This window comes from Nuphar pumila, chromosome 10 (genome assembly GCF_984573655.1).
Source record: "Nuphar pumila chromosome 10, dmNupPumi1.hap1.1, whole genome shotgun sequence".
Taxonomy (NCBI): Eukaryota; Viridiplantae; Streptophyta; class Magnoliopsida; order Nymphaeales; family Nymphaeaceae; genus Nuphar; species Nuphar pumila.
Genome location: NC_143258.1, coordinates 110,761,340 through 110,783,383, shown reverse-complemented (window position 1 = coordinate 110,783,383; position 22,044 = coordinate 110,761,340). Strand labels below are relative to the sequence as shown.

The 22,044-nt window shown below is 35.5% G+C and overlaps 1 protein-coding gene and 1 non-coding gene across 2 annotated transcripts in view; both read right to left on the bottom strand.

Annotated features, from left to right (window-relative positions):
• Positions 1–1,669: 1,669 nt before the first annotated feature.
• Positions 1,670–1,741, bottom strand: TRNAN-GUU (transfer RNA asparagine (anticodon GUU)). Its single transcript has one exon. It is a non-coding gene; the product is annotated as a tRNA-Asn (tRNA).
• Positions 1,742–9,192: 7,451 nt separating this feature from the next.
• The window catches only part of LOC149827900 (eukaryotic translation initiation factor NCBP-like), a 41,810-nt gene continuing 28,958 nt past the window's right edge, over positions 9,193–22,044 (bottom strand). The window contains exons 5-6 of the mRNA XM_090019721.1: positions 9,564–9,683; positions 9,193–9,437 (exon numbers count right to left, since the gene is read on the bottom strand). Coding sequence (XP_089875847.1) covers positions 9,306–9,437; positions 9,564–9,683 — 252 coding nt within the window. The 3' untranslated portion in view covers positions 9,193–9,305. The remainder of the gene's footprint in view (positions 9,438–9,563; positions 9,684–22,044) is intronic.

The window sequence follows — 22,044 nt, the reverse complement described above, 5'->3', positions numbered from 1 at the left end:
CAAACCATCGTAAACGATTCTCTCTCATCTTATTTTCAATGGATGCAATGCCTACCTTCTTACGTATCTCCTTGTTTTGAATCTTATCTTTTATTGTATTTTCACACATCCATCTAAGCATACGCATCTCAGCTACACTCATTTTTTGAATATGATGTCTCTTGGCAGCCCAACATTCTGTTCCATATAGTAAAGCGGGCCTAATTGTCATCCTATAAAACTTTTCCTTCAACCGCAATGGCATTCTACTATCGCACAACACTCCAGTTGCACTTTTCCATTTCATCCACCCAACCTTTATCCTATGATTTACATCTCCATCAATTTCTCCATACTTTTGAATGATAGATCCCAAATATTTGAAATAGTCATCCACCGGTATTTCTTGCTCACCAAGCTTCACTACACTCCCATCACTACTTCGTTGCTTACTAAACCGACATTCCATATATTATGTCTTACTCTTACTCAACTTAAAACCTCTTGCTTCCAATGTCTGTCTCCATAATTCTAACTTAGCATTAACCCCATCTCTAGACTCATCAATCAAAACAATATCATCAGCAAACAACATACACCACCACACATTTTCTTGAATTGATCTCATAAGCTCATCCATCACTATAGCAAATAGGAAAGGGATTAATGCAGATCCTTGATGTAACCCAACCGTTATAGGAAAATTGGTTGTCACCCCTCCACAAGTGCGAACATTGGTTACTACTCCTTCGTACATATCTTTAATTATACTAATGTACTTGAGAGAAACACCTTTCTTTATCATTGTCCACTAGAGAACATCCCTAGGTACTATATTGTATGCCTTCTCCAAATCAATAAAAACCATATGTAAATCTTTGTTCCTCTCTTTGTATCTCTCAATAAGTTGTCTAAGAAGATGTATACCTTTCATAGTTGATCTTCCAGACATAAAACCAAATTGATTCTCCGATATCATGACAACCTTCTTCAACCTATACTCAATCACCCTCTCCCAAAGTTTCATAGTATGATTCATGAGTTTTATACCACGATAGTTTGTGCAATCTTGTATATCACCCTTATTCTTATATAGAGGCACCAAAGTACTCTTCCTCCACTCATTAGGCATCTTATTTGTCCGCCAAATCATGTTAAAAAGATTTGTCAACTATTCTAAACCTTTCTCACCCAAGCATTTTCAAGCCTCGATAGGTATACCATCTGGGTCAACTGCCCTTCTTGATTTCATTTTCTTCAAAGCTTCTGCAATTTCTTTCTTTTGAATCTTGTGCATGAAGTCACGATTCATCTCATGAAAAGGAATGAAGAAGTCTCCAAGATCCTAAGCACGACTTCCATTAAAAAGCTTATCAAAATAATTTTTTCATCTCTCCTTAATCTCCTCATCTTTGACTAAAACCATTTTCGTTTTATCTTTGATACATCTAACCATACCCAGATCCCTCGATTTCCTATCTCTCATCTTTGCAAGCCTATAAATATCCTTCTCGCCCTCTTTGGTATCTAACTTGTCATAAACCTCCTTCCCAGATCTACACCAAGGTATTGACGGTGATTCTCAAATATCGCAGAACAGAATGTCATACGATGAGATAGAATGCAATAGAAACAAAAACAGGAAACGGGTTACCTACTCCTAACGGTCAAAGCGAGCCCCTTCATTAATCTCCCCAAGTAGGATTCGAACCTACGACCAATCGGTTAACACCCGACCGCTCTACCACTGAGCTACTGAGGAACAACGGGAGATTAGATCTCATAGAGTTTAACTCCCGTTCTCAACCCATGACCAATATGAGCCCTACCTTATCCCTCGCATTTCGAACTAATTTTTTAGTTTCCTTCTTTGCTATCATATACTTCTCCAAATTCTCATTATCACGACTCTTACTTTGATTTCTATAAGAATCTCTTTTAACCTTAATAGTTAATTTGACATCCTCGTTCCACCATGATGTATTCTTACCTAGCGGTACACTGCCTTTAGACTCACCCAATACCTCCTTAGCCACCTTTTTCATGTCACCCGCTATATTATTCTACATTGATTCTAAATTCTCCTCGAGACACCAATCAACTTCCTTAACTACCTACTCTACAAACATTCCTTGTTTAGCTCCTTTCAGTGTCCACCACTTAATTCTAGGATCTATCCTATGTATATCCCTTTTGCGGCATTTTCTAATTCTAAGATCTAAAATTAAGACTATATGTTGTGTAGCTACACTTTCTCTTGGTATAACCTTACAATCGATGCAACAACCCCTATTTTTCTTTCTAAGTAGGAAAAAATTTTATCTGACTCGTATTAACCCCACTTTTAAATGTTACTAGGTGAGACTCCATCTTCCTAAACCAAGTGTTTGCTAAAATCATATCATAGGACAAACCAAAATCTAAAATCCTTTCTCCACTTTTGTTTCTTTCTCCTATACCATAGCCTCCATGAATACTCTCAAATCCATCCCTACTAATGCCTACATGTCCATTAAGGTCACCGCCGATGAAAAGCTTTTCTCCATAAGATATTCCTTGTACTACTCCATCTAAATCTTTTCAAAATTGACGCTTAATGGAATCATGTAAACCTACTTGAGGTGCATAAACACTAATAATATTAATATTATTTGTACCTAATACTAATTTAATAAGTAAAATCCTATCACCCTTCCTACGGACCCCAACTAACTATTTATAAACTCACGACTAATAACAATCCCTACTCCGTTCTTATTCCTATTTATTCATGTATACCAAATCTTATATCCCCAAGGTTCTATCACTTTTGCTTTCTCACCTACCTATTTGGTCTCTTGCAGACATAAAATATTCATCTTTCTCCTACACATAACATTTACTAACTCTACCAACTTACCAGTTAAAGACCCTATGTTCCAAGTGTCTAACCTAATTTTATGGTCTTGCACAATCTTCTTTACTTCCACTCGTCCAACAAAGTGAGGGAACCTTTGCCTATTTGACACCACACCCGGGCAAATGTGTGACACGTCGCTTCTGGACGACGACCTTGCAACCCTTGCTCATTTATCATTGCCTCCGAGCCTATAGAGTACAACGCGTCGCTCAGTAGGGAACGCCCCAACGAAATTCTCATATTGGTTCATATTCATAGGGTCTGACTAAGTTTTTATGTTGGTTGTCACTGGCCTACCACAACCCTCCTCCTTTATCCGGGCTTGGGACCGACAGTGTATAAGTAAACAGTTAAATCATGGATGTGAGAGGGAAAATAGCTAACTTCCTAATTCAACTTTTTCAAATTTCTATTCTTTTTTACTTTATCTTAATCCTATCTTGAAACCCTTAGAGGGAAAAACGTGTGGTAGTTTCTTCATCTTTTTAGAATTTTGTTTTTTTTTTTTTGTAAAAAGTAATCATAGCATAAAAATAAACCCATATGCATGGGGGAATTTGAACCTGAGTCACTTGCCAAAAAGGCAATAAACCTCTCCACTACAATATAATTTATTTTAATACAATTAGAGTCTTCTTTAATTTACTTATACATGTGTAAGTTTTGTGCATTTTTGTCAAAAAAAATAAAGAGTTTTTATTAAGCCATGCACATGAATGTAGTTGGATTTGAACCTACATCAAACCCCTAAAAGGCAACAAACCTCTTCACTATACCACATCTCATTTAGTTGTCAACTTTGTCCACTTTAATTTATTTATACATATGTAAGTGTTATGCATTTTTGCCAAAAAGAATATAATGTTTCGTCATTAATTTGTGCACATGAATATAATAGGATTTGAACCTAAATCAAACCCTCAAGAAATAACAAACCTCTCCAAGTACACCATATCTCATTTTGTTGCAAGTTATTTCTACTTTAATTTAAATATACCTTTATTCGGGTTTTTCTAACTGGTCTCAAATTTTCAGATTTGAGTTCCCAAGTATTACAAATGTATAGAATCCGCTAGTTGGTTTTTGGATCTTGATTGAGTTATATGATATTTGGATCTAGTAAAATCCAAATTGAATTCCAATTGGGTTTTGGATCCATCTGGGATTCGAATCTACTTGCTATATGCAAATCCATATTTTGGATTCGATATGCCCCTATTCGGATTCAAAATCCATTTAAGTGAGGATATTTAATATAATATTATATTATCCTCCATTTTAAAAAAATCCTTTTATTTATTTTCTAAAAATTTTGAAAATTTTCATGTTTTACAAATGACACAAAATTTATGCATTAAGCACCTAATCGCCAACAAGTTAGGCGTGCCCCTTTATTAATGGAGGGGGCAGGCACTGCATGGCACACAGTGGTTGGGGCTGAACACATATAATGCGGTGGGCCCCATCATTGAATCTGCTCTCTCTTAAGGATTGCTCAAGGTCATGGTTGTTCGTTCTTGAAACCACACATGCACACACCCTATGATTCAGACCCAGCGTAAGTAGGGATACAAACAGATTATGGTTCAGATAATGCCAGATCCAAAATTGAATCATATCCAATAAGGTAGGGTTGAACTGGATTCCAAGTCTCTGTGCGGCCATACTGTACCCCAGTACAAAAAGATTGAAGGCGAGGTTTTAACGTTTAAAAGGTTGAATTGGATTTTGACCTGAATTCAAGTTAGATTCGACCTAAAATGCCCATCCAAATCCAAAAATAATTTCTGCAAGCAAATCCATATCAAAACTGAATTCGTGTTTGGTTCTTATTTTAAAGAACGTAATCAGAAAATAATGAGGCGTGGTTCTTTGTTCGTTCTGCCCTTTTAATACGGGGTAGGGGTGTCAACGGGTCGGGTTTGGTTTGGACCCAGGTGGAACCAGACTTGAACCAGATTTCTGGGTATGGTATCGGGTCTGTATCCAGGTCTAATTGGGTCCACTATAAGAAAAAACATACCTGGACCCGATAAGAACTACATGAACCAAACCCTGTAAAACATATTTTTTATTATTTTTACATTGAAATTTTTTGGGTCTAATATAAAATTTCATAAACTAAACCCGGGTCAATGTATTAATCGGACCTTCGGATCCAGACTCAGTTCTTAACCAGGTCTTCATATTTATCACCATACCTGGACCCTATAGGGTTTGGTTCGGGTCGGGTCCGAGTAAACTAGGCCGGTTGACTAGGTGGCTGGCCGGCCAGCCACTAAGTGGCTCCCCTTAGTTGGGCAAAATACTTTATAAGGGTTCTGCAGGGAAGACTAGGTCTGCTTCGGTAAATAATATGCTGGACTGGGAGCAGATACCGGGCATAACAAATAAACAAAGCTTCTGGGTCCGATGCTCACCCAGCCGAGCATATAGCTTTCACCTGCTCCAATTGCTGCAGCCTGCTACTCTCTTTCTCAGGTACCCATTTGTGTGTTTGTTGAGCTTTGTTGAACTTCAACTAGAGGTGTCAACGGGTCGGGTTTGGTTCAGACTCAGGTGGAACCAGACCCAAACCTGACTTGAGATGATGGTATTGGGTCCGGACCCAAGTCTAATCAAACTTGCCATAAGAGAAACCATACCCAGACCCTATAATGATTACATGAACCAGGCCCAGACCACACCTAGTAAAGTAATATTTTTTATCATTTTGACACTAAAAAATTATGAATCTTAATCGTCGGGTTGGGCCGGGTTTGGTATGAAATTTCACAAACCATACCTGGCTCCATATATTAATTGGACCCTTCAGATCCAACCAGGGTTCTAATCGGGCTTTTTTTTTTATCACCAAACCCTGACCCTGTAAGGTTTGGTATGGCTTGGGTCAGAGTCAAACTCCTCCCATTGATACCCCTACCTTCGACTGCCATAAATCATATGGCACAACACATCGTTTAAGAGTATTCTTTTTTTTTAATCTGCTGCCAAATTCCACCTAGTCTGCCAGCAATCTGGCCAGATAATGCTTAAAGCCAATCCAAAACATATCAGCTGCAAGCAATCTCAAATTGTGCTCTCATTTTCATTACGACTCTGCTAGCTCAGCCCATAATTTTTTTTTGTTTAGTCTTGAGAGAAAGGAAAGAAATTCGTGAACAAATCAGAAGAATTAAACAAAACAAAAGGTGATGAATAATCACCCTGCAAGAGGAAGACAAACATCAAATAGAAAATCTAAAAACCAAAGGCTCACTAACACAACACAATACTAGGATTTCTCGTGGTTCGGGTTCGGGATGAACCTAAGTCCATGGTGAAGTACTCTCTCAACTAGAGAGAGAGAGAGAGAGAGGTTCCATTTAAATAATGTTTCATGCAATACAATAATTTAGTCTCTCCCTTGATTACAATTTGAGATATTGTGATCTCCCAGAGTCCGTAGGAGTCTTTGACGTTTTGCTAGTTGGAGTCTCTGGAACTCCTGAGCCATTCTCTTTAGACACCTCCCCATGTTGGACTCCTGGATCATCCCATGACTCTAGCCTCTTCAGACGCCCAGGCTGGTGAGACTTGTTCAAAGTCCAAACTGTCATGACTTTCAAGCTGAGCTTGGACCTTATGAAGCTGAATTGTGGACCAAGAATAGGTTTGGTCAAAATATCTGTCAATTGCTCTTTGGGGATATAAATTGAACCTTTAGCTCATTCATTTTTATTGTTTCTCAAAAGAAATGGAAATCAATCTCTATATATTTTGTCCAAGCATGAAAGACTAGGTTGGCAGCCGGATAAGTTGAACCAGATTGTGACATCAAATAACATGTGCATTATGTTATGGTACCTTAAGTTCTTTCAACAAGGATGTTAGCCAAGAAGTCACGTTGGTCAGGGCTTTATATTCTACTTTGGACATGGATATTGTATGTTGTTCCGAAGAAGTTCAGGACAACAGATTTGGCCCAAGGAATGTGAGATAACCATTAGTTGATCTTTTGTCATTTGGGCAGCCAACCCAATCTGCATCTACATACCCAGCAAACTGAATTGAGTCTGACCTTTGTATGTACAGCCCATACATAATGTTACCTTTAGATACCTTAATATTCGTTTGACATGACTCCAACTCTAAATAGGAAGGTTTAAATACTCGTTAAATCTGGCATTTATTTGAGGTAGGCAAATTTGGATTTCAAGTTGGACTGGTATGCTGACAGGTGTTTTGACCTGTCCCAATCCTATTTACGTTAGGATGGGTCGATCAGCATATATATATATATATATATATATATATAAAGAGTTGTAGTCAATGCATTATGGAATCTTTTGTTATCTGATTCTTTATCCTAATTTTTTGTTTTAGTCTAGGTTGCATGCACAAATTCAATTATGTGCTTATTATATTTCAAATCTGATTTAAGTGTTTTGTCTGTCATGCCTTTAGAAATCTGATCACGGTAGTTGTAGTTTTGCATTCATGAGGTTGGTTTTATGTATAAGATTTGCTTTCTAAAATTTGAGAGAATTTTTTTGCTAAATGGATTAGAAATTATATTTGAAATTGTGTTTGAAAAACTGAAATTTTCTTTATATTCCAAAAATCTTATTTTTTTAACTATAAAATCTGGTCGATCATGGATATTTAAATGAATTTAAACCTAATGGGTGCCGAAATTGATCGGTCTCAAAAAGTTTGGATTTTAGGTCAATATGATAAAGTTGATTGTGCTTTAAAGGCTTGCATTCATTCATTAGTCATGAATATGCTTTGGTACCATGTCTTGTAAACGGTAAATACTAAATTATATTCGTCCATAGGTGATTGTTGCTCATTGAAAAAAATACAATGTTATTTAAATTACATTAAATTATATACGTATGAACCACAAATATGCCTTTAGAGGCTAAGAGCATGTGTTGCTCATGCAGATGATAGGGCAATAACCCGAAATTGTTATTGCATTTTGATTTGTATAACTATTTTTATATAAAGAATTTTTAAATGTTTATGGTAAAAGAGACCAAACAGTGTAATAATTTTTTTCTTTGGTATCCCTTTAAAAGGGTGGGAACCTCGGATGGCAGTTATAGAGGACCGTGAGGATACTAAACACCGTGTACATTTTTTAAGAAGTCGATGTGTGATTCATGTTTTCGACCACGGTTGTAGGAAACTTCCACCACTTTTCCTGGGTGTAGTGATGTTAAATTCAATTGCAGTTATTGGTATACCGAAAAAGTGACGTCAATGAATGTTAATTTTTTTGTCGCCCCAATATTAGGTGATGATTCTTAATGTTTCGATTGTTGATGATAATTCCTGATGTCGATCGAAGAACATGTGTAGAATCAATAAATAAAATACAAACTGCATGTTAAGTTATTACTAAGAATTGCCTTAAACCTTAAAAATTTAGCCCGTTTTGAGTATCCACAAGTTTTATATAAGTGAGAACTTAATTATGCGCATTAGGTAAGGACACCATGCAAAAACAATACTAATAATTAAAGTTAAAATGTCATTCAGGTATGTTACATTAATTCATGCATTGATTGTTTAAATTGAATTGTTTATATTACAAGCTTGTTTTAAACATGAGATGTTTATAAAACCCTCTTAAACTTTCAATTTGGCTTAGGTTAATTTTTTTACTGTTGAATTTAAAGAGGGTCTCGTCCAAGAACTTTGGTTCTTATCTTATTTTTAAAAAAAATCAATAATTGAAACACAGTGATAGAAGAACGGACTTGATGAAGGGAACGAGGGTTATGAAATGATGGCTCAGACTGTTTCGAAAAACATGTTGAATCCTAATTGAAAACTATTCAATTAAATTAAACTCAATTTCAATTCATGGTTTAATTAGTTATATATGTTGAATGATTGTTGAGTTGTGTATATCAAACCTGTAATGTGCTCCAAGTAATACATTTCTATAATATTTTAAAATTATTTATTAATTTAAAAAATTTTGCATTTTTTGAATGTCAGTTTAGGGTCATTGCAGAAAACCCTATCCAAAAGCCCGTTCAAAACCTATATATCATATCTAAGAAAAAACACAAAAAAACTACAATTTTTTAAAGGGCCTAACGGGGCAGCACGAGAAAATGGGGCAAAACCAGTGCATTACTCTCTCTCTCTCTCTCTCTCTCTCTCTATATATATATATATATATATATATATATATGGGGCCTAAAGGGGCAGAAGGACAAAAGTGAGCATAATATGTTCAGATCTTATATATATATATATAGAGAGAGAGAGAGAGAGCAAGAGAGAGAATATCACTCAAACTATGCATTTCTGTATGATGAAAGATTCATGGAGACGCATATCATTACCAGCCTCATTCAAAGGCAAGAGCCTAAATCCTTCACATTCAGTGTACATGTATCAGTACATGAAGCTGATGCAAATCGTATTACCCTCTCAACCACGCATTTCTATAAGAAGAATTATCCTTCAAGGAAGCATCGTGAGCCTTGTATTCCATCAGGTAACTTGGCGGAAGTTTCAGTTGCCTTTTGATTGCATCTCTTAGTGCCATCACAGCCTGGTTAGTGGGCAACACAATCTCATTCAGAGAATTCATGTGAAAAAACATACATCCAAACAGGAAAAAAACAATTAATAAAACAAAGACAAACAGGCACTCAGGAAGGAAGATAACAATAAGTACCTGATGATCTGCTGCGTTTCTGTTCCAAACACTTAAAATGTCCTCACCAAAACGAATACTTAGAACTACACCACAAATATCTTCGCCACCATCAAGTTGATCACCAACCAAAGCAAGAACCTGTAAAAACCAAATGGAATAACTGATGGTTCAGAATCTCAAATAACAAGTGATTTAGAGGAAGCAAACTGCCATTGTAGTTGGGTCCTCTAATATGTTTGGACTGGAGATTCAGCTATGAGGAGATCAATTTCAGGTTGCTACATATATTTGGGCAAGAATATAAAATCGTGGAGCAGTAGGAAATAACTGGAGCAAGGCTGTGTAGAAGATGGGTACAGCTCATAGTTTCATTAATTACTGTAATTGCATGTATTTATCTAAGCAGATTGGGCCCAAATATTTGATGATTTATTTTGTTGTACCATGAAGATTGCATTGAATCCTGTGTACTATGCAAACAAAACGTAGCAAAATAAATAAGAATTTCATAAGAAAAGATAGAAAAAGAACCTGAGACGAGTTGTGAAATATATTACGGAAGGACTTCACAAAAATAGTATATTAATAATAAGTGTGAGCTGTTCATGATAAGAAACCATGGACACTTTGATGAAGGCTCCTAGGAAGTAGCGATAAGGGTAGTTTTGCAATCTTGCATGTTATGACTGCCGTAAAGCTAGTATTTTTGGAAGAGTATTTTGGTAATTTCCTTGTAACCTTTAACATATAAATAATAAAGCATAAAGGCTAATCACTGCAGGGAAAAAAATGAACTCCTGAGTAGTACTTCTATGTCATCCCTTGGTTTCTCTACTCGCTCAAATCTTTGTATAATCTCAGCAGGTGATCACTTTCCCATGTCTCAATATTTGCTTTGCTGCTTTTACACGACCCACTTGAGGATCATGCATGAACTGAGAAACTTGTTTAATTGCATATGAGATATCTAGCTAGGTAAAACCAAATATTGTAGTTCACTAACAATGCTTCTGTATGCTTTGTATGCTTTACAGTCTGCACATGGTTTTCCTTATTAGCTTAGAATTTTTAATTTACAAGAGAGGGTGTCCACCTCATAATTTTTCATCTCATTTCATTTCAATAAATACATAACACATTTTTGTTGAATGAGACATTCCTAAGGATTTTCTCGACCCTAGCCCTTCAATTTAAACTTAGTTTTAAGATATTCCTCTACTCCAGTGATATGTTATATAGAAGTACCTGTGAAAACTATGCCATCAATATAAATAAGCAAAACTATTAGAATGCTTCTCAAATGCTAATGAATAATGAATAGTTAATTAGGCTCCTAATTCAATAATTTTTCAAAACAGGCTCGAGATACATATTCCAATCTATAAAAGGACTTCTTTAACCCACATCTTTTTTAATGAATCATCTTCCTAACAAAATAGTAGATAGACCTCCTCTTTTAAATCATTCCAATGATGTATTTCTAACATCTGATGTAAACCCAGTCATATATAGTAGCAATGGATAAAAATGAATCACGTTATTCTCATTTCAATGACTGGGTTGAACGTTTTGTTGTAATCCAACCTAAATTTTTTGGTGTAACCTTTTGCTAATGGGTGTGCCTTGAATATTTAAACATCATTAACAAATTATATTTAGTTTTATACACCTATTTACAACCTACCACATCCTCATCATTGACCTTATCCAACTATTTCCATGAATCACACGCATGTAGTGTACTTATTTCCTCATTCTACTGAACTCGTCTACCTAATGTTAATGCCAAAACTTCATAACCACCTAACAGTAGGATGTTCTCGGCTTAATCTTCTTAAAGATTCTAATGTAAATTATTCCTGTACTTGTTAGGCATTTTGCACCTAAACCACTAATCTTTCTGGTGCACTACTAGAGGCATAGATTGCTCTCTCTCTTGCTGTCAATGTTGCACTTCTGCTACTGAATCATTGTGTTGTATCATAGGTTCTCTTCTTTGACAAAGTTGTCCAAAGAATTATTCAATATCCTGCCCATGTTCTTGTTGATTCTGCTCAGTCCTTGATATCTTTAACTATGACAAAAAAAAATTGCCACTTGCATGCAAGCCACAGCACCCTACATCTGGAGTGATGGAGCAGCCCAAGATTCTTTCTAGTCTTAAAGCAATGATGTATTCATCCACTTGTATAGGTCCAAAATTTAGCTTTTCCCTAATGCCAACTTCCAAGAAACATTCTAATTGATTGATCTCCGTACCCACATTATGCCTTTTCAAAAATTGGATCCTTTGCTGTTGGGTTTTACACACCACATGCTTCGAATACGCCCATAAGCTATGTTTGCTACCCACATCGAGCACGAGTCTGGCAAGGAATGTTGCATTGACATCTAATAGTATTTTTTAGCCCATCCAATCTTTCGTTTTTGGTGTACATAGAACCTCCCATTTCACAAGGTGCCCTTTGCTCTGGGACTTCATTGCTACTCTGCAGAATGTTTCTAAAAAGATCCTCTATCACATTGATGATCCTGATAGGAATTATTAACAATAACAGCCAAAACATGGGGATGCTGGAGAGGACTAACCTTAATTAAGTGTGGTCATACAGATGATAAAAAACTGAACTCCAGCTGCCCAGCCTCTTCCAGACACAATCAATTAACTCTATATATAGCCCTTCCTCTGATTTGCTGAGGAACAAAGGCAGCCCATATTTGAGTTGGAAAGATCTAAACGAACACCCTAGCATGTTGTTGAGCTTCTCTCATGTCACTGTTGTTAAGTGGATAGGCATGACTGCAAATTTCCTCCCTTTGACTTTCATATTTGAACTATTCAAAGGCTGCAAAAATGTCTTTGAATGAGCTACGGATGGATCTTTAGATGCACAGAAAATAAGGCTTCGTCAACGAAAAATAGGTAGGATGCCTTGAAACCCCCTAGTCTGGTCCTCATCTTCTTGGCTTCCAACACACTAAACCTGTTAACCTTGGGTAGATTTAGCCTTAGGGGTCCATCTTGATGTGATCTTTTAACACCTAATGATGGTCTGTAAACCATATTTGCTAGAGCGGATGGTCGTGGCATCTATCCACTATGTGGGTTCTCACTCCACAATAACAAAGCTTCAACATATTCTCGAACTCCAGTGATAAAGATCAAAGTTTTCCATTGCCAAGCCACATGTCAGTAGGATCAATAGGTGATTTTTTCTTTTTTGATAAGCAAGCTGGGGATTACAACCCCTTCTGAATTTTTTCTTCAATACACAGATAATTCACAAGGAATCCAGTCCGACAGCTTATGCTGCCAATAAAGGGCATCAATGTAATGAAATACAAGTGCCAAAAACAATGTCACAAGTTGACAAAAATATAACAATGTATTAAGAAATGCTTGAAAAAGCATTCACCCCTATTTATACAACACATGGGGACCCAAGGGGGGCTCCCATAGAGTCATTGGGAGCTCCCCAACGGGCATATTTATGATTGTTGGGGAGGGTGCCAATACTCTAAGGAGAATACCCAATATGCCCTTGGTCAAATGCAAAAAAGAAAAGAATAAAATAAAAAAATAATAAACCCAAAAATGTCCCTAGTGGACATGTCCATTTACATATGATCAAAAAGATTAAATTGCCCTTAGTGGGCATTACAAAAGACACTCATAAAAATATATATACATATATATAGATATATATCACAAATACATAATATATATATATATATGTGTCAACACATAATATATATAGAGAGAGAAAGAGAGGATACTGTGCTCTCGGAGTACCTACTCTCACATTCTAGAAATCATGGTTGTAGGTTGTTTCTTAATTATACCTTATGGATGTAATCAACATAGATTATTTGATAGGAATCATGCTTTGGATCATGTTTTTTGGACATAAAAGTAAGATTTTTTAAGTCATGAAATTTTGATACATTGTGAGCCGTTGATTTTTAAAGGTCTTAAAAACATACATATATGCTATAATCACATGATCCAAAACTTGTTTTTCTACTAATAATGCTTATAGATCATATCTATAGGGTCTGATCAACCGAAAAGTTTAAAAATTTTGACAATATAAAGCTTCTATTAGGTGGGAGTAAGTACTCTGGGAGCACCATATCATTATATATATATATATATATATATATATATATATATATATATATATATATATATATTTTAACACCCTCCCTCAAACTTACGGTGAAATCACCAAGAGCTTGCTCAGAAGAAAGTAAAAATGGGGGAATGACAAAGATTTGATAAAGAAATCTGCAAGCTGATACTAATGAAGTGACATATGGCATTTAAATAGTGCCATGCAAAAATTCATCCCGAGCATAATGACAGTTCATGAAAGGTGTGATTGCCAGCAATGTAGATGGCACTCTTGTTGTCACAACACAGCTTCGAAGGAATAGAAATGATAACACCCACATCTTTGAGCAGACTTCTTAACCAGACAAGTTTCATTGTAGTTGTGGCCATCGCCCAGTACCCGACTTTCGTGAAAGACAGATATTTTTTGTTGTTTCTTACATCTCCAAGAAATTAATGATTCTCCAAGAAAATTAATGATTCTAGAAAAAAACACAATAACCTATAGTAGAAATACGATGATTGGGGTTATCACCCAATCAGAGTCAGTATAAGCAATTAAATTGAGAGATGAAGAAGTTGATAAGAATAGTCTTTTTGTTATTGTTTTCTTTAGATATCTGATAATTCGCATAGCAACGGCCATGTAAATAGTAATAGGGGCATTTTAAAATTGACTTGCAGTGTGAACGCCATGAGCAATATCTAGCATGGTAATAAACAAATATGTTAGTGACTCAATCAATTGACGATAAGAGTGGGATCTTCTAAAGGAGTTGCATCATCAGCTTTCATCTTAGCATTGATTACCTATGAAATCTCCACGTTCTTTCCGTCAGTCAGGTCAGACTGAGCAATAATATCTTATGCAAGTTTTATTTGAGAAAGAATATATCATTTAGGAGAATATACAACTTCAATCCCTAAAAAATACCTTAAAAATCTAAGGTCAGACATATCAAAATTATTTTTAAGAACATTTTTAATAGACAATGCCCCTTTTATCATTTCCATGATCATATTATCAACATATAACAACAAAATAGTTATGTAATCACCTGCATTCTTAACAAAAAGAGCAGTATCAATATAACAAGAAGTAAATCCACTATCAAGAACTTTACTAAAGTGGTTATACCGTGCTTTTAGAGCTTATTTAAGACCATAAAGAGTTTTATTAAACTTAAGGATTTTCTTTTTTTCTATCTCAAGACCCGATGGAGGATCCATATAAACTTCTTCATAAAGATCCTCATTTAAAAAAAGCATTTTTGACATCTAGTTGATAGATAAGTCATCGTTTAATGGATTATAAGAAGTTCTTACACTAGTCAACTTAGCAACCGAAGCAAAAGTTTTATCATAATCAATTTCATATTCTTGTGCATATCCCTTAGCAACTAACTTGGCTTTATATCTTTCTAATGAGCCATGACTTTTAGTTTTAACTTTATAAACTCATCTATACCCAATAGCCTTTTTCTTCGAAGGGAGATTTACAATTTTTCAAGTGTTAGCTTTGTTGGGTGCTTCTAATTCTAGTGTCATAGCATTATTCAATGTAAATGTTGTTTAGCTTCTTTAAGGGTGGAAGGCTCATGATAGGAATGCATCATCATTAGACAAGTTCTATAATTTGGTGAAAATAAGTCATATGACACAAACTTTTGAGGAAGTCTACTACTCCTAGAGGATCGTCTAGGCAGGGATTCCTCTACTTAGTCCTCTAAGGAAATATTTTGTGAATACATATTAAAAGCATTTTGATGTTCATTTCCCTCACGCTGAGTATACACATGAATGTCACTAGGATTCTCACTAGGAGAATCATCTCTTTCATGAGAATGGTTATCACCAGTGTTGTGAAAAGCGTTGAGGCATAGCGAGGCGCTCCGCCAAAATTTAAGGCGAGGCGTAAGCCTCGAGGCGCAAAGCGTAAGCCTCAAAAAAAAATTATTAAAACTTAAAAAAAACTATAAAAATATCTAAAATTATAAATAAATAAGAAATGCTTTATTGATGAAGCAACAACTGCTGTTTTTTTGTCCAAGTTTACTAATTCTTTCCTTTTTATTTTTGTTGTTCCTTTGGACCCTGAGTGGGTAAAGGGAAAGGGTCAGGGTCGTGTATTCTTGTTGATGCAAAACTGCTCTTGGTTGTACTTCAAGAAAGTTTGATTACTTAGATGAGCAAGACAGTGAAGTAGATGTGGTGTTTGTGTAAATATATTTGTGATCAATTGTGTGAATATCATTTCAAAGTCGCTAAGTTCTCTAATCTCAGATATTATACCCAAATGTGTCTTTCATGTTTTTGGTCATCCTTGAAATTCTTCCGGTAGCACTCAACTGGAGCTATGTGTGTTGCATGGGTGGACTTAAGCCCCTCAAGTTGTAGCAATTACCTCCAGTAAGTTTCTAGCATTCCCTACACTGGGTTTGCAAACAGGTATAACAACAGTCTACCCAATTGGCCTGGATAGGGTACATCAACTTTTTACACTGGGTTTGCAAACAGGTATAACAACAGTCTACCCAATTGGCCCGGATAGGGTACATCAACTTTTATTAACGGGATTTTCAGGTATCTGAGGACATTTGCAAATGGCTTTTCTGATTTCACTTTTTCGATGCAAGGAATTTTGTTAAGGTGAGCTGTATCTTAAACACATTAGAATGTCTTGCCATTACCAGCTGATAAAGACTAACTTGGTGATTAAATTGATTCTTCCTGGGTTGATGCCAGAGCGATCAATGGGGACACTTTAAATTCATTGACAGTATGTGTACGCTGTTTCAAATTCAGCTCAACACCAGAATTCACTGATCCTTGAGGATGATATAACCAATTTGTGCTCCAAAAAATACACGACGTTGGTTTTCAAACTTATCAGTACAAATTAAGCTATGGACCTCATCAACTTTATGTGGTCTATAGTACCCATAGTTTCTGGAGAAATTTGCCCTTGAAAAGATGGGGTGTTCATCTTAAATATTTAAAACTTAAGAGCAACTTATGGGGTAGACAAGGTAATTTGGGATGTGCTACATTCTTTTGGTATACTTATAAGGTCTGACAAATCCATTTAAACAAGTGATCTGCATTAAAACCGAGCATAACAGTGAGACTCCATTCCTTCCTATGTACAACTTTAGATATAAATGTTACACACACATGCACAGTTACACATGCGTGTTAAAAAAATGAGAGAGAAGGAGACTGCGTGTGAGAAAAAAATGAGAGAAAGGCTGCGTGAGAAGAAAAAACGAGGCTGTGTGAGAAAAAATGAGAGAAAAAAAAAACTAGAGATGAGAGAGAGCGTACCTATTTTGGGGCTCCACCACAAGAGAGACAGCGTTGTGAGAGCCGAGAGAGTGTGACTGTTGTGAGAAAAAAAAACAGACAGAAAGAGGCGTAAGAAAAAAATGAGGGTTTTCACCCTCACTAGAGTCGGGGCGGTTTATTTAAGCCCTAACTTTTGGTCAAATGAGGGTTTTGACCCTCATTTGACCAAATGCATTGAGGCGTATACGCCTCTTCCTGAGGCGCGCCTCGCCTCGAGGCGTGCGCCTCAAGGCCTATGAGGCGCACGCCTCAGGGGTTTTGCGCTTTACCCTTGCGCCTCAAGGCATAAAGCCCCTCGCCTTGAGGCGAGAAGCGCTTTTTGCGCCTTGAGGCGCATTTTTAATAACACTGGTTATCACAAATTGTATCTTTAGATTTTTTAGTCATTTCTAGATAATAAGTCAAATAAGAAAGAATAATTACATCTTCCTTGGGTTTTTGATGTTCAAATTCATTTTGTTCTTCAAGAAAAGTCACATTTCTTGAAACATAAAGTTTATTATTTTTAACATCATAGCACCTATATCCTTTTTTATTTTCACCATAGCCAATAAAAGCACATTCAAGAGCTTTTAGTGAGAGTTTGTCGTCCTTGAAAAAGAATAAAACATTTGCATCCAAATATTTTTAATCTTTTGAAATCCGGAGATATTTTAAATAATTTTGAAAAGGAAGAAACATTTTTTTAAAGATGATGATGACATCATATTTATAAGATATATTGCGGAAAGAGCGACTTCAGACCAAAAATTCTTTGGAACATTTTTAGAAATGAGAAGAGTTCTTGTGGTTTCAATAAGATGCATATGCTTTCTTTAGGCAAGGACATTTTGTTGAGGAGTTTTGGGACAAGATGTTTGATGAATAATGTCATTTTGTTTGAAATAATTTTGAATTTTTTTTACATTAATTCTCCTTCTGAATCGAATCTAAAGATAGTTATATTGTTTTGAAATTGATTTTGAATAAGAATATGAAATTCTTTGAAGATAGAAAAAACATCGGATTTATTTTTAAGAAAATAAACCCAAGTGTATCTAGTGAAATAATCAATAAAAACAACATAATATGAATATCCTCCTTTAGACATAACGGATGGTGATCCCCGTACATCCGAATGCACTAGCTCAAAGGGTCTTTTTGAAATGAAGTTTCTATGTTGAAAAGGAAGATAATGCATTTTTTCAAAGATACAATCATTGCATGTAAATTCTTTTTCATTACAAAATTTCTCAAAAAAAAAAAAACATCTTAGAGAGACTAGGATGACCAAGCATTTTAGCAACATCCTTAGTTTGAACATGATTGCAAAAAGACTTAGATGGTAATGACAAAAAAACCATGTAATATACGTCTCCTCTTCTATGGCCTTGCCCAACCAGAGATCTTGCACAGCAATTTGAAGATGAAAAAAGAGACACTATAACCGAAATCGAATATTTGAGAAACCGAAAAAAGATTTAAATTTTGGAATAATTCTAATTTTTTGAACAAATTTTTTTTTTCATTGCTCAAAATTGTTTCAAGAGTTCTTATCCCTTTAATATCCAAGGATGTACCATCGGTCGTAGAAACAAAAGATTTAAAAGAGTAAGCGCTTGGTTTGGATAAAAGAGATGCATTTTATGTCATATAAAAGAAAGCACCCAAATCAAGAATCCAAGAAGACATACCAGGAGTTGATGCAACCACGACACCAGAAGTAGAAAGTGTGGAAGAGTTGTTTCTCACAAATTGTTGAAATGATTTCGTAAGTTGAGCAATGGAGTCCTTGATGTCTCCGTCCTTTTTTTTATCTTCATTTGAGTTGCTTGAGTTATCTCCAACGGAAGCCACTTTTCTCTTAAGCTTAGGACAATCGGGTCTAAGATGTCTCGGTTCATTACAATGATGACACGCGATTTTTCTTCCACCACCATTATTGTTATAGTTATTTTTTCAAAAATAAGGAAGTTTATATGTTCTCATATTATTGCCCGGTTTAGATACCGCATGCACTTCATCAAAATCTTTTTTAGAGCCAAGCAAGTTTTTTTTTGGCATAGATCGGCAAAAATTTTACTAAGAGAAGTTGAAGCCCTATGAAGTACGAATCCTCTTAGTTATTCAAATTCAGGCCTAAGCCTATGAATGAATTGAAAAAATCTCTCTACATTTGCTCTTGACTCAAGGCAATAGCATTTCCTTACCATTGAGGTTCAAGGAGAGCAAGTTCATCCCATATAGGGGATAAAGTACTACAATAATTTCTAATACTCAAATTTTTTTTTCTCACTTTTTCTTGCAAAAAGAAATGCCTAGCAAGGTCTCTTTGAGTATACATACATTTCATTAAGAATCATGCTTCATTTGCCTTTTTGAATTTGGCTAGATTAGCACAAATTTTGAGTTCCACATTATTCATGAACCATGCCAATATTTTGGCATGCTCACTTTACTAATCTTCAACTTTGAATTGGTATTCTTCAATGGCTTTGAACTTTTCTTATCATTCAAGGTTTTTTCTTCATTCCCTTCTTTCTTGGTGAGCTTTAATTGTGGTTCCGAAATGGTGCCACATACGTATCACCAAAGTTTCTTGCCTTTAAGATTTGTTTTTCACATGGCCGCCCACGTTTTATAGTTAGTTCCATTCAATTTGAATGAGAGGTCAATCTTTGCATCTTTGTCAGTCATTGTGGAAGAGTTGATGAAGAACAAGAGTGAAACTTAAATACACTTAAATACAAAAGAAAGAAGTCGCATGTTCAAAAGTCTCAAGAGTATTCAAACACTAGGGGCTCTGATACCATGTAATGAAATACAAGTGCCAAAAACAATGTCACAAATTGAGTACAAGAAGGCACAAATACATAAGCAAGATGTCAATAAAACATAAGCAAGATGTCACTAATGGACCAAATACAATGTGCCACAAAGGGCAAACACCAAACACACACAAAGTGAGTAGAGAGAACTAAATATATAAGTAACAATGTATTAAGAAATGCTTGAAAAAGCATTAAGAATAAAGGGGGTATTCACCCCTATTTATACAACACATAGGGACCAAAGTGGGGCCCCCATAGAGTCATTGGGAGCTCCCCGTCCCTAGTGGATACGTCTATTTACATATTATAAAAAGACTAAATTACCCCTAGTAGGCTATTTTTTGTACTTTCTTTGGATATGCTGACGTCTAAAAAAGTTATAGGTGTTATGATTCTAAAAATGAAAAATTATATGTTTTAAGAAATGTGTTCTTGGAAAATAAAAATTTCTTTGATTGTGAAAAATCTAAGGAACTAACTGAGTATTCTTTTCTATCAGATTTTGTTTCAAAGCATGATATTGATGATTGTGATTATGAGTTTGGTCTTGAAAATGTCGATGAATCAAGAGATGAAGTGACTTGTGAAGAGCAACCTCAAGGTGATAAAACCTACTTGCAATACACTAGAAGTAGGGCTCAAAAACATCCATGTGCACTTGAAAATTATTCAAAGATTGGAAGTGAAGATGGCATGCAATCTAAGAGATCTTCTAGTGTATCAAAGCCCCCAGAAAAGTTTGTATCTTACGATTCCTTTTCATCCAAATACAAGGCATGTGGTGTGAATAGATCTTCTAGTGTATCAAAGCCCCTAGAAAAGTTTGTATCTTACGATAACTTTTCATCCAAATACAAGGCATGTATTGTGTTAATTCACACTTACATAGAACCCTCGTCCTATGCCCAAGACAAATAAAACTCTGAATGGGCAAAAGCCATGAAAATAAAATTAGAGGCATTAGAAAAAGCCAAAACTTAGACTCTTCAAGACCTTCCATAGAAAAAAAAATCTATAGGATGTAGGTGAGTGTATAAGGTAAAAACCAAGAGTGATGGGACCCTTGAGAGGTATAAGGCTAGATTAGTAGCCAAATGGTATTCACAAGAAACCTTTGCTTCTATTGCTCAAATGACCACTGTAAGGATATACCAAATAGATGTTAAGAAGACTTTTCATAATGGGGATCTTGTTGAAGAAGTGTACATCAGAGGCACCACCTAGTATAAGCATCCCTGAAGGGAAGACAAAGGTACTTTATGACTTGAAGAAAGCACCAAAGGCATGGTAAGATAGATTTAGTAAGGTTATGCTTGATATTAATTTTAAATCTTACTTGGCTCACACAACTTTGTTAAGGAAACTAATGCAGATATTGTCATTCTACTTCTATATGTGGACAGTATGATCATCACTGGAAGAGACAAACAAGGAGATAAAAATATTAAAAGGCTTGTTAAAATTAAATTTGAAATAACTGATTTGGGTTTTTTAAGATACTTTCTAGGGATTGAGGTTGCTTATTCCCTCAAGCGTACTTGTCATCTCACTGTCGTCTCAATCCAAATTTGCTTCTAATATTTTTTTTCAGGTCTAAAATTACAGATAAGAGAGTAGATACTCATGTGGTTACTAATGTCAAAATAAAAATTAATGATGGAGAGCACCTTGAAGATCCAACACCTTATCGACAGCATATCGAAGCACTCTCTTATATGTCAATTATTAGACCAGACATAGCACACATTGTCCACACAACTAGTCAATTTCAACATGCTCTTATATCTGTTCATATGGGAGCAATCTTGTGAATCATTAGATACATTAAAACTTATATTTCTAGAGGGTTGCAAATCATTAGATACATTAGAACTTTTATTTCTAGAGGCCTTTTTTTGTCTTTTTTGTTTGCATTCTTTATTGATATGAAAAACCAATTGCTTACGAAGCATTGGAATGGAATACAAGAGGGGCTGCACCCCTTTATATACAGAGGGCTGAAAGAGGAGGACTCAATAGAGTTTTTGGACACAGTCCAACGGCTCTAAATAGAGTTGTTGGATTGTGTCCAACAACTCTATTGCTAGTCAAGTCTGGACAGGACTTGACTAGCAACAGTCATTCTAGTTCAAACTGAACTAGATGACATAAAGACAAAAAAATAAAAATAAAGGAAAAAAGTTACAGAAAAGAAAGAAATGAAAAATATATTTATATATATATATATATA